The sequence below is a fragment of the Microcebus murinus genome, chromosome 31 (genome assembly GCF_040939455.1).
Source record: "Microcebus murinus isolate Inina chromosome 31, M.murinus_Inina_mat1.0, whole genome shotgun sequence".
NCBI classification, from domain to species: domain Eukaryota; kingdom Metazoa; phylum Chordata; class Mammalia; order Primates; family Cheirogaleidae; genus Microcebus; species Microcebus murinus.
Window position 1 is genome coordinate 5,513,379 of NC_134134.1, and position 17,511 is coordinate 5,530,889.

A 17,511-nucleotide genomic window follows, 5' to 3' on the forward strand; every position below is an offset into this window, starting at 1 on the left:
AAATCAGTTTATAAAAACTGGAAAAGTATTGAATCCTTCACATGCACAGACACCAACATAAGGATAATGTGCAACCACTTGTAATGCTTCTATTTTATCATATTACCACAAGATCTAATCAGACATGTTAGGCAAGAACATAACAAGAATCTACTGAAACTAGAAACAGAAAAGTATAAATAACACTATTTGCAGATGACGTTATCTTATATATCAAAAACCATAAAGAAGATAGGAAAAAAATTATATAGTAGTAAAACCACTCAGCTAATCACAGGATATAAAATTTACATACAAATATCAGTTGTTTTTCTATACACTAATAAGCTATCCAATAAGAAAATAATTCACTGTCATTTACCACAGCATCAAGATAATAGATTTCTAAGAAATAAATTAAACCAAAGTGGTAAAAAATCCTTTGCACTGAGTACTATAAGATATTAATAAAAGAAATTGAAAATGACATCAGTAAATAGAATGATACTATCCAAAACAATGCATACGTTCAATGCACTCCCTATCAAAATTCTAGGGGTATTACTCACAGTATTAACAAAAATATCCTAATATTTGTATCATAGCACAAATAATGTTAATGAGCCAAAACAATGTTGAGAAAGAAGAGAAAAGGTTCTGGCATCACACTTTTTGATTTTTAACTGTATATCAATATGATAGTAATAAAAAACAACAAAATATGTGTACAAAAACTACCATAAAAAGCAAAGGAAGAGAATGGAGAGCTCAGAAATTAACTGAAGCATATAAGGTAACTAACCTAAGGCACTAGCAATGCGAATGCAGGAAGTATGGTCTCTTCAAAGCTTGGTGCTGGAAAACTAGATACCCATGAACAAATTAATAAAAGTAGACTATATTTTCTTACATGACACACCAAAACTGACTTGAGATGTATTAAAGATTTAAACAGTAGACTTAAAAGTGTAATATTTCTTTTAAAAAAGTATAAATGAAAAGAAGAAATATGGGTAAACCTTGATATAAGTCTTGAAATTTTCTTTTCTTTGCTTTTTTTTTGTATTTGACAAAATAAGCACTGGAACAAAATATAAAAAAAAATTGAGCTGCATCAAATTTCAAATGCTCTGTACAACAAGGAAACAAAAATAATAAGAAAATATAGAATGAGAAAATATTTTCAAACTTTACATTGTATAATATATTAATACTCAAAATATATAGGAAATTCCTACTGTTCAAAAGCAGAAACAATATTATCATCATCATCATCACACAATCAAAAATAAGCAAAACTTTGTGTAGATTTTTTTCAAAAAAATCATACAAGTTTACAACAAGTAACATGAAGAGAAACTCAACATCACTACAACACCATGGAAATACAAATCAAATTTTTTGTTGGGTATCCCCTTCCAACTGTTTCAATGGCTAATGTCCAAAAGAAGAGCCATAACAAGTGTGGGCAAGAGTGTGAAGGAAAGCAATCCCTGTATACAGTTATTGATTGTAAATGGGTAGTGTCATCATAGAGATTCATTAACAATTGTAAAAAATAGAACTGCCTTATCATTCATCAAGTCTACTTATGGGTATTACTAAAGTTGTAAAAACTGTATGTTAAGAAGATTCTGCAGCCCCATGTATTTCGCAGCACTATGCACATTTGCCAGTAAAATTGAAGCAAACTAAATGACTTTATAATCAATAGAGTAAAAAATGAGTATACAAACACATACCATAGAATATTATTAAGCCATAAAAAGTATAAATATCCTGCCATTTCAACAACATGGATGGACATGGTAGGCATTGTGCTAAGTTATAAGCCATTCCTAGAAAGATAAATAATGCTATGGGTAATATAAAAAAGAAGAACTTTTAAAAATAAATAGTACAACAGTGGTTTCCAGAGTGTGGAGGCAAGAAAAGTTGGGAAATGTTTTATGGAAAAAACTTTTAGTTATAAGATAAATAAATCTTGGATATCTAATGCATGGTATCATGATTACAGTTATTAATAATGATTTATATGCCTGAAATTTGTTAAGACCATTGACCTCACTATAAGTAAATGTTCTCACTATAAATAAATGATAAACATGTGAGGTGATGGATATGTTTATTACTTTAACTCTATTTTACAATGTATACACACATCAAATCATTACAGCATAAACAATAAATGTATACAATTATACAATTCTTATTTGTGGAAAAGTTCACCTATCACACATACACACACATACAAACACACACACACACACAGGAATGACACATTCCTGATAGTACCAATTAGGGGAAAATTATGAAATATAAGTTATCAAAATATTATGTATCTATTGTGATTATAAATATATTCAGCAATTTGAAGCACTCAATGAGATAGTATATTTAAGAATTCTATAAGGTGAGTATGCAAAATGAACTATATTACTGTTTGGGGATTTGGGTATAATTAAGTTGCAAATTTACTCTTATTTTGTACTAGATAAAAGGATATTTAGAAGTAAAATAAGATTAGATTTTCTGATGTTTAGGAAGAGGCTATACATTTGTACAAAATTAATAAGTCTGAATTTCTGTAGGATTGCCTCTGAAACCTTCGAATTGGAATTTATGATGCACACAATATGAACATCTGTCCCTAGTGTTTCTAGCATCACTGAAACAAATCTTAATATCTCTAATATCCCCCTTTACAAATTACAGCAATGAGGCAACAAAAGGAACATTAAACACAGAGCTGGATATGGTTGATCACACTTAAAATCCCAGCACTTTGGGAGGCCTTGGATCACTTGAGGCCAGAATCTTGAATCTAGCACCAGCAACATAAGGAGACTCCATTTTTTTCAAAAAAATATTAATATAAAAAATTAGCTTGCAATGATATTTCATGCCCATAGTTAGTCCTAGCTACTTAGAAGACTAAGGTAGTAGGATCACTGGAGCATAGAAGTTTGAGGTTGCAGTGAGCTATGATCAGCCACCGCACTCTGGAAGGGGCAGCAGAGCAAAATTCTGTCAAAAGATGGTTAATGTAAAGGTCTTCAAAATATTTACATATATTCTCATATCCCCCCAAACCATACAAATACTGACACATAACAGAGTCCCTTATAAGCCATGACAAGAAGATTGGCTCTTACTGAATTCTAAGGAAAATCACTGCATGGGTAGATTTTTAGAGAGCTTAAGAGCATGAGATAGAAGAAGTCCATCTGTAAGTTAAGGAGAAACATACACAGGCTTCTAAAAATCATTTACAACACAGCAGAATATTCCAAACCACTTTTTACTATCTGCCTTCTTCCTAGAGTTTACCTCTCTAACATTTGTTATCTGCTTCCCTGAATCTCACCTACCTGGATATTTAGCTGTTGTTTCCTCTTTCTTCATAATCCAGGGCTCTATCCTTTGCTCAAGACATGTGATCAGCTCTGGCTTTGAGACAGCAAGACCTGTTTTGTAAGAAAAAAGTTCACATGACTCTTGCTGAAGTCTTTCCAATTACTAATGCAGTACTATCCCTAGTAGAGAGAACATTATAGAATATTCTAGAAACTTCTTTTGCAACATATTGTTTTCTCACAGACCCTGTAGAATGTCAAAAAAATTATTTCTAATTTATGACTATAGCACCAATCCCCAGTAGCACCAAATAAATAAGAGGTGTGAATTCTATTCTAAGGTGCAGGCAACAATTATATACCCTGATGTCTAGAGTAACCACTAGTCTACTGTGAAATATACATATCAGCCCAAAAAAGGTGAAGGTTCAAGATAATATGAAACATCTACTGATTTTATTTTATACAACAAAAAGCTTCAAATTTTCTTTAAAAGAATTGCTATAAAATTCATTCATGTAAAGAAGAAACTTTTAAGAAACAATCTACAAAAATAAAATAATGGCCTTAATGTGGAATAGGAATTCTGTATATAAGTGATCCTCACCAAGGGAGACCAGGTTTCCATAGTTCTCTAACATCACATCCCTATACAACTTCCGCTGAGCATTGTCAAGGCATGCCCACTCTTCTGGAGAGAATTCTACGGCCACATCCTGGAATGTCACCATCTCCTGTAAAAAGACACATATTTCCCAAGTGGCCAAATTGAGAGTTCTCAATTTGACTACAAGGAAAATGGTTATGAGAACTTTTTCTGACATATGAGGGACTGGAATTATCCCATAAGATATTATTTAGCACATTCATATTCTTGCATATATTCTCTTATTCATAGCAATGAGGATCACAAAAGATGTATGAAACTATGTGCATATGATTCTGCTTTGGATGATAAAGTATTTAATACAAAATTATGGCCCTTGCAACAGTAATATAAGTTTATGAGTGTTACATTTTCATCATGTCAATAAATTGTGCATATTTCTCACATAGAGATACAAAGAGAGTTAGAAAGTGTCACCTAATTTTTACGAGTACAATAAAGAATTGGAGATTTTGTTAAAAGACAGACTCTGATTCAGTAGATCTTGGGTGAGGTCTGAATGTCTGCATGTCACATGATATAACTACTGATAACAATGCTTCTTGCCTAAGGAGCGTATTTTGTCTTTATCTAATAAGTGGTAGACTTTGAATTTATCTCAGTTCACCTGAACAGAACACAGATAATAGCCCTCATTTTTCAAAGCAAGCTAGAAGAAAAAATTAGAGCTTCCAGATTAAATGTGATGGCTCATGCACATTAGTCAATAAATCTCTACAAGACACTTATTGATAAAGAAAAAAAAACAATTAACTTTGTATTGGATGACTATCAGAAAGCATCTTAAGCAAATGAATGAAATTAATATAACTTTAGTCGAACAAATTGGTGTTAGGCATCCTTGCAAAGAGGAGGATACAAAATCACTGCTGGAATGGTAGTGGCCAACAGTATGTAACCATGAAGAATCATCATATTTATGCAAATTTCAGATGTAGATACTTCCCATGTTTTGTTATCTTTAATAATGTATGTAAATACTTTAGCATCATACGGAGCAAGTCTTTTATTTTCTAGTTTTTCCATAATTTTCTGGTTATCCTAGGCAATCAATGCTTTCTTCTTTCTGAACTTTCCTAATAATATATTATGTAGAGATGATGAAGCATCTAGATCAAACTTTGAGAGTACTTGTTTCCCTTCCTCACTCAAACCCAAAGACTCTATCCTATCCCCAAAGGGAATCTCAAACATTCACACTACTGTATCTTGACGTGTCACGATGGGAACATTTTTTTTTTTTTCTTTTTTTTTTTTTTTTTTTTTTTTTTTGCCCCAACTTAAGCATTAGCGATGGGAACATTTTTAATATTATATGCCATATATTTCTTAGAAAACATGGTTATTGTGGTAACAAGCTTGTGGGAGAGAATGTACAGCAGGCTTGTTATATAGGAAGGAATGATTTTCCAGAGAACCTTGACTACCATAAGAAGAAATTTAAAAAAATGTAGTTACAAAACTTATTAGGCATACACATCAGAAGTAAAGGTTTACAAGTTCGAAAAATTGACATTCTACATGACTATCTGGAAGAAATAGTGGACACAGCCCCTAATCTGGGACACACTTACCGGAAAACCAGCCATTTCTTCTCCTTCTTCTCCTACTCTGAAATTTCTTTTCAGGTGAGATTGTGTAGAACAATTACAATTAAATCTTCAGACTGCCCTTAAAGGAGTCAGCACAATTTATCCCCTTGTTTCCACAACATTCACAAGCAGGAGGAACATAAAATGCAGAAAGGCTACAATCACTTGTTTTTAGTTACAGGAAAGAGCCTGCTATGATCAGCTCATTCATGGAGACCAAAATGTGAGATTCTCCTGTCTTTTCTTCTGGTTACCTTCTCCTGCTACAGGTGCCAGGAGTTTCTGCTACAGGAATTGGAGTCTGGACCACACTGATCTGCCTATACCAAACCCCAGAGAGCAGAACCTGTGACTTCCCTCGGGAACAAAGGTTAAACTTAATTCTCATTAATATATGCAGGAGTCCTACTGCTTGACCCTGGTATCAAATTAGAATTATTTGGAGCACAATTACAACCACATGGATGTTCCCACCCAGCCCAGCAGGCAGGTGATGGTGTTTCTTCAATCTAGCCAGGTTATCCTAATTGAAATCCTGGGCTGAGAGGTAGTTACCTTAAAATCGTCTCTGAAACATTACTGTGAATATAAATCATGTGGTACTGTGGGCCTCACTCAAAGAAATGTGGTTTGCTGGTGTCGAAGGGGTACATTCATTGGGTTCTTTGTCAGGTCCCCCTTTGGTGCTGATGTCTCTCAACCTAGATCCATTATTAGTAGCACTCAGGTAGAGACAGCAAGCACAGCATACATACTGCCTTTTGCCCAAAACTCATCACAACATATACTTAATTTCCAAAGTGAAGAGCAGCATAATGCAATGTCTACTGAACATGTGCTATGTGCTCAGAAGTATGGTTTGTTGCACTGTGAAGAGCATTTACATTGTGTGATTTAATCCTTGTTATACCAGAAAGGTGAATAGTAAGTGTGCAATAATTTACAGAAAAATTTAGATGTGGTGCCATTCTTTCTATTCTTCTCACACAACTATAATATGACACTACATAAGATCTAGAAAATTCTTTACACTCACTCCAAATAGGTCCTTTGAAAGTCAATTTACAAGTCCATGTTGATCTCTTACACTGAAGCATATGTCTCCCCTGAGATTTTGGTCCTTCCTCAGTCCATAGAATGTCACTTTCTTGTTAATTCCAGGTTCAGGCCAGGTCTAGTTTGGATTGAACTTTTGTATACTTTGCTTGTACAGAGAGGAAATGAAAACAGGAAGAGAAATTCCTCTTTGGAAGCTGCTCTAATGCATCCTGAGGAACCTCAGAACCTGGATTCAGAATTCAGAGCTGCAGATTTAGGTCTCTAGAGAGCCATGAATTCAGTTGGGCTCACTGCACATTTCCTGGCATTTGGGCAAGAAGAGAAGGCAGAACGGGAGTTTATGTGTCCAACCCAGAGTGCATTATCTTGTTCCCATTTGTGTCTGAGCCCCATGGTCTCTGAATCCATTTCAGTGCTAAAGATGTGAGATACATTTAGAGAAAATATAGAACTACTGATTATTATGAGAGTGTATTAACAGGAATCTGGTCTAAGTATGCCTGGGAGGGAGAGTAGACAACAAAGAGGCCTAGAGAACTTACTGTGTGCAGATGTGGGGACAGTGAAGCTCTGTGCTGCAGACTTGCAGGTTACAGACTAGAAGCTCAAGAAGGAATCTGGTGTTCAAAGCCCTTGTATTTTAGAAGTGGTGGGCACATTTTATGTTTATGCTGCAGTTTTAATTCTGGAAAGTGATCAGGAAATATTAATAGTATAGAGTATCCAACTAAGAAAACCACTTTACAAAGGTAAAAGAGAATTAAAAGAAACCCTTTTATTACTCAAATCACAATGTGATGTGCACAGTGCCAATCCACTGAGAGACTGCAAAAGGACACATAAAGTCCTTCCTGTATATAACTAAGCATATCCTAACTTTTACATACATGTTATCTAGATAAATAATAATTAGCTTTGAAGAAAGAGGTCTAGACAGCCCTATTTGTCCTGAACAGTGCACCATAAACTTACTGGGTAATTAGTGAGACTCTATTTTTTTGATAATTGGTTAAATTCCAATAAAAAACAAGCTTCAAAGTTAATGCAGGAGGAGATAATTTTGCAAATTAAAGCTAGGTGCTCACTGAAGTTTGGATCCCATCATCACATGGAAATTGTGGGATAGGGAGCTATGTTCCTTGATATTTCATTTGAAAGTGATGTTTCTCAGTTTCAGAAAAAGCATTTCTTTAATAAAAACCTTTTAGAAATCTTTCAAAAGGATTTACAAATCTTAAGAAGATAGTTAGTATCTCTGGTCATTCTTGGGACAATGGTGCCCTGTTTTGATGCTGTTTCCAGCAATTGCTCCAGCTGGGGAGATGGATAAGGCTGCCATTCCAATTTGGTGCTGCTCCACCCTTAATTCTACCCTGAGCCACTTTTACACCTGAGGAAGGAGGGAAAGTTTTATCAATATAGCATTTCCCCATCAAGACATAATAAGATTTGCAAAGTGAACTAGGTTATCCTAAGGGTAATCAATATGTCATTACCCTTAATCTGCATTGCAGTTCAACATCCCTGTGGGCTTTCTTAGAGGGAGCTCCTATAGTTTGATGAAACTTTCAAGACACCAGTTGATTATTTGATAAGCACCTACTCCTCCGAAGATACAAAATCTGATGAAATAAAATTAATGAGCATGTTACAATTTTAAAGTAAAAAAATAACCACCCAAGAGTCCATCAATTCATGAGTGGATTATTAATACTTGGCATATGTTTACAATGAAATATTACTCAATTTTAAGAAATGACAGTTAGCTAGAACTGCTTATATTTTCCTGAATTGAGTGAGCCCAATATCCAAATTTTAGTGACACAAGATCAGAAGAATGGGCTTCACATATACTTGCCATCAAATTGGTACTGACTGATTAACACTACAGTGCTCAAATGGTGGTGGTGCTCACCAGGGATTCAGGGCTGGGGAGTAGACATAAAAGAAAAAAACACAACTGATACCCTCTTAATTTATTGAAATACAAATAAATTTGGCTGTCCTAATTTATTTTCACAGAAACAATATGCAAGTGTTTCCTTTTCTCCACATCCTGACCAGAACTTAGCATTCATCATATTCAGAACAGGCATTCTCACAGGTATGAGGTAATAGCTCACTGTGGCTTTAACTTTCATTTCCATGATGATTAGATTGGTTGAGCTTTTTGACATATAGCTGTGGAACATTCATTTCTGCTTTTTGAGAAATGTCAATTAGTTTTATCACATCTTTCCCAAAGTATGCCTAGATAAAATCATCACACTGTGTCCAACATGTACATATACAATTATTTCTCAAATAAAAACAAAAATATAGCAAAATAAATAACAATGACCAAATAAGATGATTGCACAGGTATAAGAAATGGATATTTGATATAGTACACAAATAAGCTACATTCCAAATGTATTATATTGGAGTACAAATACAGAAATATATAAAAGGAAGAAAATGACCAATTTACATATCAACTTTGAAGACAGGATAATTTCTGATTGTCTATTATCCGTTCTTAAAAATATCTGGCTTTATAGTTCAATGCATATGAATATGTGTCTCTACATATGATAAATTCCACAGTTTCAATGTATATGTTTCACTGTTTTAGATTTGGATTTTTGGTGAAAAGTTAAGTATGTCATATTCCCTATTTTCTGAGAACTGTTCTTGGGGTTCCAAAGACATCCTCATTTGTCAGATTGTAGATGAGAGGGTTAAGTATTGCAATTAGGATGGTGTAGATGACAGAGACCACTTTTTCTGCCCAGGGGAATGAGACTTTTGTAGAAGGTACTTGGTAATGGAAGCCACATAGAATAGAGACTCCAGGGGCATGTGAGAGAAGTAAGTAGCCAGGGTTTCCATATGCCCCACGCTTGAGACTGTCACCAGTCGAGTGGACAGTATATATACATATGAGGCTGTAATAGCTAAGACAGGAGGGAAGAGAAAAATAACACCATGGATAAAAAGATCCTTATATAGAGGGAAGTGTCAGCAGAGACTAGTTTAAATACAGCTGGGATCTCAGAAACTAAATGATGACCTTCCATGGAGGTGAAGTAATGGAAAGTCAGAGGCCAGAGCACATGGATCATGGCATTGAACATTGTCCCCAGCAAAGATGGAAGCACCAGGAGAACACAGAGAACATGGGGAATGTGGATGGGGTAGCACAATGGGTGACAGATGGCCAGGTAGCAGTTCTAAGCATGGAAGGCCAGCATCTGACACTCTGCTGCCAAAAGGGTGATGTGGAGGAAGAGATGAATGCCACAGTCAGTGAGAGAGATGGGATGATCCCTAGAGAGAAAGTTGAGGGCCATTTGAGTAACAAACATAGACTTAGAGAACTGGCACATGAGGGATGGCTTGCTGATCAGAAAATATATAGGGCAGTGGACAGGTGGGTTGGGCCGAATGAGTGTGAGCTTGGTGAGTTGTGGCTCAAGTGGAATGAGCTGGGTGGAGAGTAGAAGGAAATGAGCTGAGGTCAGTAGAGAACAGGGGTCCCTACTGTTTATCTAAAACTTGGGGGCATGCAACCCTAATTCATGCATATGAGAGTCTTTATTTATTATTATCTGTATATTAGCAAAGCATCATCACTACATTTAAAGGTAAAAGTAAACATCAATACAAGTTCTAGTATTCTTTCAATTTACCCCAATGTATCATTTGCCTAAGGAACATTAAGTGAGAGATTTTCTTTCCTTATAAAGTCTGAAAGTTGCCAGAAGGGATTAATTAAATTGAATGAATGGACCAAATTTTAGCCACTCAGAACATAGCAAAGCTTCTTCACAGCAGAAAGTTCCTGTAAGCAGTGCAAAGACTTCTATAACCGAGCCATTTGGAAAGAAACTGTATAGCATACTTCTAAGCACCACTTTGGGAAAATCAAGCTCCTCAACTTCCTGTATAACTTTGAACAAGTTCTTTATGCTTACTGAATCTCAGTGTTCTCATTTGTGAAATGAGAGTTGGACTTAATTTTTTTTTCCTGAAATTTGTGACTGGGGGCTCCTAAAGAAAACAAGGTAAGTTATAAGTAAAGAAAATACACTACATTTTTTCTCTGTAGTAACACTTCTATGGACTGTAGCTAATTAGGCTCAGGAATTGGGAAGGAGTTCAGGAAAAAAAACCCACAATGTTTGTATGGGTAAAGTAGTAGAAAATGACATGGTGTATTTAGAACATCCATTTATTTGTAAATGGTGAGAGAGTATGGGGCATGTATAGGATCCTTCAGCAGTGGTTGGTGCATAGTAGACACTTAACCATTTATGAAAATAACACAGGCAGAGTGATGGAGGAGAGCATGGGAGGAAACTATCAGGAATTGGAGTCTATACAAAAGAGCTTTATATACTGATTCTGAGAGCTCAGAAACTGTGGCGGCCTCTGAAGAATTTATTGAGCCATTGATGTGATAAAACTGGCCTTTTAGCATTCCTCTACCTAGTAGAGGTGTAGAAGATGGGTTGGAGTGGCCAACTTTCAGGGGAAAGGCATGTTGGGAACCCATCAGACCAATCAAGGTGGCAGTGACTGGGGCCCAGCTGAGGCTTTGGAATGAGGAAGGAGAGAGGTAGATTCAGGTAATATTACAGGTGAGATGAAGTGCACAATGGTATTTTTTTTACTGAGGTAGGATCATATGAGTCAGGTAACAGAATATTGAGGAATCAATGGGACTTAAGCCTACTTACCACTTCTATAGGAGCATCGACTATAGTCGACAGCCACAGATGAAAACGGACAGCTGAGTATTGACTTTAGCCAACAGCCATGATATGAAAGTGCACAGCTGAGGTAGACTTTAGGCAACAAGCAAAATCTTTTACTTTTACAGCTTTTATCTCTGTAGTTGTAGTGTGTATGTTCAGCATATAAGTTACTACCAATCTGTGACCTTTTAACAAATCCTTTGTATGAGTTATTACAGTTGTTTTCCTAAAGCTGCCTGTAAAGTAAAACAAGCTTTCATTGCTTTAAAGCTTTCCTCATCACACAAGAGCAAAATGGATTCATCACCAATGTACAGCACAAAATATCCTGTGGACTATCAGTACCAGCTCCAGGCAAGGTTCACAGCTGGTGAGCGAGTACCAAAGTGGTTAAGAATTTGGAGTGAAGGATAGGCCTTGATAACGACTCTTGGACTTACAAATTCAGAGGATGAATGATTGTGGTGTCTTCTGCTGAGACAAGATGTTCTGAAGTACCATAGGGGGTTGTGAAAGAAGGTACAGTGTGAGCCTAGCTTCCAACCAGCTAAGTGTGAGTATGGGTTGTCCAGGGAAGGCAACCACCTCTGGGTGGTGGTTTACCATGTGGACCTGAAGCTGCATTTTAGCACTTGTAGCATTTAGGGGGAGCTGATGTGACAGGACTAGATAAAACTGCCCAAGCAGTGTGCACAGTGAAGAGTGGAGGGTAAGGTTGTTTTATCAGGGGAGCAACACAGGCCTAAAAGCTACTACCTGTGAACTTTCAAAGGTCTAAAACAATATCAGCAGCCTGATGTAAAACCTCTAGCTTGTTAAAAACAAACCAAAATACAAACAAAAAGAAAACATGAAAACCTTGCAAAATATAATTATTTGCAAGGAGATATTATCAAAAGCCATTCTGTTTTATTCCTACAACATTATTGAATCATGTTGTGGATGAATTTTCATATAGCTAATATGTGTAATGTACTGTGGAATGAGAGCCCTTCAAAAAATTTTTTTGAAGTCTATGAAAGAGGTTGGAGCATGCAAAAAGGCGTCTTTTCTTTCACTGGCACCTGCAACCCCCATCCCCCAGCCCCTGACACCTCCTTCCTGGGGTCCCCTCTCCATGCTTGCCCATTGTACCAATCACCACATTTCTCAATTTTGGAGGGGATTTCTGTAATGCTGAGTATAGACTTTCTGCATTAGTAGCTCCTTGTGGTACTCTTCCCAAAAGATTTAGTTCTTTTATAATTTTTTTTTTATTTCAGCATATTACAGGGGTAAAGATGATTAGTTTATGTATTGCCTCAAAAGAGTCAGAGCTTCAAGTGTGTCCATCTCCCAGATGGTGAGCACTGTAATCATTGGGTGTGTATATAACCATCTCCTTCTGCACCCTCTCATCCTTCCAATATACGATCAATTTAGTTCTGATGACTATCATCTTAGATCACTTTCTCCCTCTGGTGTGCCATGGTGGCCTTACCATTGCTTCATCTAGTCCAGGGCTCTCTCAGTACTCTCTGGCAGTTGGCCTGGTCCAGGATCTTCTGTTGTCCCAGACAAAAACATTCCTGTGCTACTACCCTGCTGGCTGCCTGGGAGTGTGACAAGTCATCACTATAATTTTATTCTTCTGCTTATATCATTGCATAAACCATTGCATCATACAGAAACAAACAGATCTCATCACATGCTGGCTGAGCTAGTGAAGAAACTCATGTCTGAGTATCCTTACCTAGCACGGACTACACAGACCAATCAAGTAAAGGCTGGTTTATTGAAAATATCAACACCCTGGATAAACTTCTAGCTAGATCAATCTAGGGGATAAAAGAAAACACAAATGACCAATATAATGAATGAAGGTGGAACTTCATTAAAAATCATACAGATTTAAATTTATTATAAAGAAATAGTACTAACAATTTGATCAATACATTTGACAGCTTAAGACAAATGGGTAAGTTCTGTAAAGATATAAATTTTCAGAAATTATAAAACAAGAAATAGAAAACCTATATAGGCCAGGTGTGGTGGCTTACACCTATAATCCTAGGTCTCTGGGATGCGAAGGTGGGCAAATTGCTCAATGTCAGGAGTTTGAAACCAGCCTGAGCAAGAGCGAGACACCGTGTCTACTATAAATACAAATAAATTAATTGGCCAACTAATATATATAGAACAAATTAGCCAGGCATGGTGGCACATGCCTGCAGTCCCAGCTACTCAGGAGGCTGAGGAAGGAGGATTGCTTGAGCCCTGGAGTTTGAGTTTTCTGTGAGCTAGGCTGATGCCACGGCACTCTAGCCTAGGCAACAAAGTGAGACTCCTTTTCCAAAAAAAAGAAAGAAAGAAAGAAAGAAAGAAAGAAAGAAAGAAAGAAAGAAAGAAAGAAAGAAAGAAAGAAAGAAAGAAAGAAAGAAGGAAAGAAAAAAAAGAAAAGAAAACCTGCATAGCCTTGTATCTAGTTTAAGAAATCGAATTTGACACTAAAAACATTTTCTACAGTATGACCCTCTGGGTTCAAATGACCTTATTAGTTAATCTATTCAACATATACAGGAGTCACCCTTCTTCATAGGACATATATTTTAAGACTCTCTGTGAATGATTGAAGCTACAGATATACACCAAACCAATGTATACTTTGAATTTTTTTCTATATGTGCATACCTTTTATAAATTTTAATTTATAAATCATACACAGTAAGAGATTAACAATAATTAACATTAAAATAGAGCAATTACAGCAACATACCAACATTATTACTCTTGTGTTCTGTGTTCGTTATTCAGTAAAATAAGTGTTACTTGAAAACACACATGTTGGTAGCACGATAGTCAGTCTGATATCTGCGATAGCAACTCAATGACTAATAAAAAATAGTGGCATATATAGTGTGGACAGGCTGGAGAAAGGGATGATTAACATCCCAGGTGGAATAGAGGATGGGGAAGAGTTGAGGCAGAGCTGTGGGAAGATCAGTTGCCTTTCCCCGTGAAGCCTGGTCCCTTAGATAGTGGTCACCACAGAGGATAAGAAAATTGATAGGAAATAGAATAAAAGAATATACAGAGACTAAGGTATAGTTTATAGTTTTATATAAAAAGATCAGATATAACAGTGGGCTTATTCAGTAGACTAGACATATCACCATGAATGTCTAAAAGTATGGTTAGACTTACATAGGTTCTTATAATCACAGATATCAATTACCAGTTTTCAAGATAACATATTTAGATATCAGGCCATGCAGTTGCTATGGAAGACAGGCAGTTGGTTGGGGTCAAAAGTCTTTTCATAGGGTTTCTAGTCTATCTAGGTGAACAAATAGGTACAAAGTCTTTCAAGGGCTAAATTCTAAGTTCTAAGACATAGTCATCATTTAACAAAGGTATAACAAAAGAGGCATAGTGACATATTTTTTGATCTAGTTGTTGTGGACTTAAAGGTAAACAGTGAGGAGAGAGCAGGAAAATGATCTCTATGAACAGATTGTTTAGAACACAGGGGCATCTCTATGGGCAAAGGGCACTCATTCTCTGGCTCCCATCCTGTGAGTCATATTTGCCCTGCCTTGTCTTCTAAGGAAACAGGGAAGCTCACAGATTTTGAGATACCAGGAAGCCTTTCTGGAAAACATCCCTATGGGAGCCATGAGAGCCCACCCTTGATAGCAGCTTCTGATAAGTGAACCATTGAGTTCACACATTCTTTCAGGGCTAAACCCTGCACACTCCTGTTTCTGTGTTTAATATAGTAACACAGGGTGATACTATAATAGTCTTATGAGCTACACTTCATTAATTCCTCAATCATGTTTTTCCAACAAATTCCCCCTTTTTTTTATTTTTATTAGACATGAGTTGATGCAGTTGTATGGCCATCACGGTGAGGCGTGGGTCCTCTGCTGTTTTTTTGGGGTTTTTTAGAGTTTTCTCCAGACTATAAATAAGCACAGGTAAATGAGTAAAATAATGTTACAAGTTATTATGGTGGAATTTTTATAGATTTTAAGATGAGAAAGTGGATCAGCTGACTCCAAACAAGATGAGATGCCAATAATAGTGTCAGACTTAGAGAGTAAATTCAGTTTGTGACTGAAGGTATTTAGGATTTTTTTGTTGTAAATTTCCAATCTGTTCAGTCAGACGTTCTTGATTGAGTAGATGTTTTTTAATGTTTTCCCAAGGAAATACAGTTTGATTTTATATAGAGAGACAGAGAAAGAGAGAGAAATACAAATGAGTAATATTCCAATCACAACAGAGCCTAAGTTGCTTTTGCAGACTTATGACCTGGTCTCCCAGTAAGGTGACTGCTTGTTGTAAGGCAGCCACTTAGGTAGCCAATTTGCTGTCAATTTGATTCTGAGTGAACCATAATTGATTTGATTTGTGATGCAAATTTTGAACAAATTCAGTGGTTTGAGCTGTTTGGTGTAATGCTACACTGGCCTTGGTGGCAGTTGCAGTGACTGCAATAATTCCCAAAGTAGCTGCTATTAATAGACCAATCAATCTTTTGGTACATTTAAGAATCTGGGTAAGCAGTTTATGCAAAGCAAACTTTGCTGGGGTTTCCTGCCAAATTCTATTCATTTTAACAGGTAACTACAGCCCTGCTCTGGCTTTAAGAATATAAAGTGCTTCTTTATGAGGATTGAATTTTATGGATTAATCGATACAGGAAAAATAAGAACAGTTGTTATAAGTCACTAGGAAGGAAGGTGCATCATAGATAGCATATTCAATCATGAATAAGTAGGGCAATTTAACACAAGGTTGAGTATAATGAGTAGAGTTTAGGTAAAATTTCACTCTCAGATGCTGTTTAGATCTAATGTGTTTGTGGTAATCCAGGCCTGCAAAGGGTGTAAAGCTGCCAATAATTTCCACAGTTGCTGATGAATAGGGCCATCTAAACTATGAGGAGCTGGAGTGCTCATACCATAATTAAGCCATGTAACATGACTTTCAAAGTTAGTGTCTGTTATAGACATCGAGGTGACAGGTTTTTTATAACAAAGTTTTTTAACTTTATAAGATGAGGCAGGATGCCCATAGGGACTCCAGTCTAATTAATACATAACCTCAAGAAGGTGAGCCAGTAAGAATGCGTCCCATGTGACTTTTACAATTTTTCCATTGTACCCAGATTTAAGGGTCAGAAATTACTACCTCCTTACAGATGGGTACATCTGGAGGTGCAAATTTAGTATGTCCAGAAGCAGAAAAAAAGGTTGCACTTACAAGAAATAACAAGGCTTTAGATTTATCACTGGTAGAGTTGCAGGTGACTAGCCAGATTTGAGTAGCAGGTTTTAAACAATGAATACCTTTACCAATACATATGGGCAGGCCTTCTGTTTCAACTTCGTATTTATTAATTATAGTTATGGCCTCATTGACTATGATTATTGGACCACAATAATCATAAGGTCCTGGTAGCCAATTAGAATCATTATTAAATACTAAGAAAGGAATATCAGCCCAGTTGACAATCTTATTTAAAGGTGCATTGGGAATATAGGCCCAGTAATGATAAGTGTGGTTATCAGACATTCTTACCACCATGCTCACTATGCAGATCATGGCAAGAAAGAGGTTTACAGATGTTTTAGATGCAGACATAGACTTCAGTATTCTGTCTGCTTCTTCATAGGTCCTCTTCAGCTGTCCACATGTCATGATCAGTGGCTGGCACGTTTTCTTGCTTCAGCACTTCCTATTCTTTATTTTCATCCTTTTAAAGCCCTCAACCAGGGCCTCCTTCCCTTCTGGTTGTCTCCTCCATTTTTTCCCCTCCTGTTTCCACTCTGGGTTTGATTCTTCTGCTTGGAATCCAGACTATTTGTCCATCAGCTCTCAAAAGACAAGGAAAGCCTCTCCCCCACACCTTTGCCCATCCTTCTTTCCATTTATTCTTCTATATCATCTTTCTACCAGATAGGCTGGTGAGGGAAAAGATTTGGTGGATGGCTCCCTTTCCAATACTTCTCTACTGCTGTTAAATCATCTTTTTTATGATAACTCAAAAAAATTTAAAGTAAATTAGGCTTAATTTTCTCTATTCTGGGGGAACATATACCTCCCCTTTTTGTTTAAATAACATATTTTAA

At 36.4% G+C, this 17,511-nt stretch overlaps 1 protein-coding gene across 1 annotated transcript in view; it reads right to left on the reverse strand.

Moving 5' to 3' along the window:
- Positions 1-17,080, reverse strand: part of LOC142865702 (uncharacterized) — a 123,343-nt gene extending 106,263 nt beyond the window's left edge. The window contains exon 1 of the mRNA XM_075998898.1: positions 16,735-17,080. Coding sequence (XP_075855013.1) covers positions 16,735-17,080 — 346 coding nt within the window. The remainder of the gene's footprint in view (positions 1-16,734) is intronic.
- Positions 17,081-17,511: the final 431 nt, after the last annotated feature.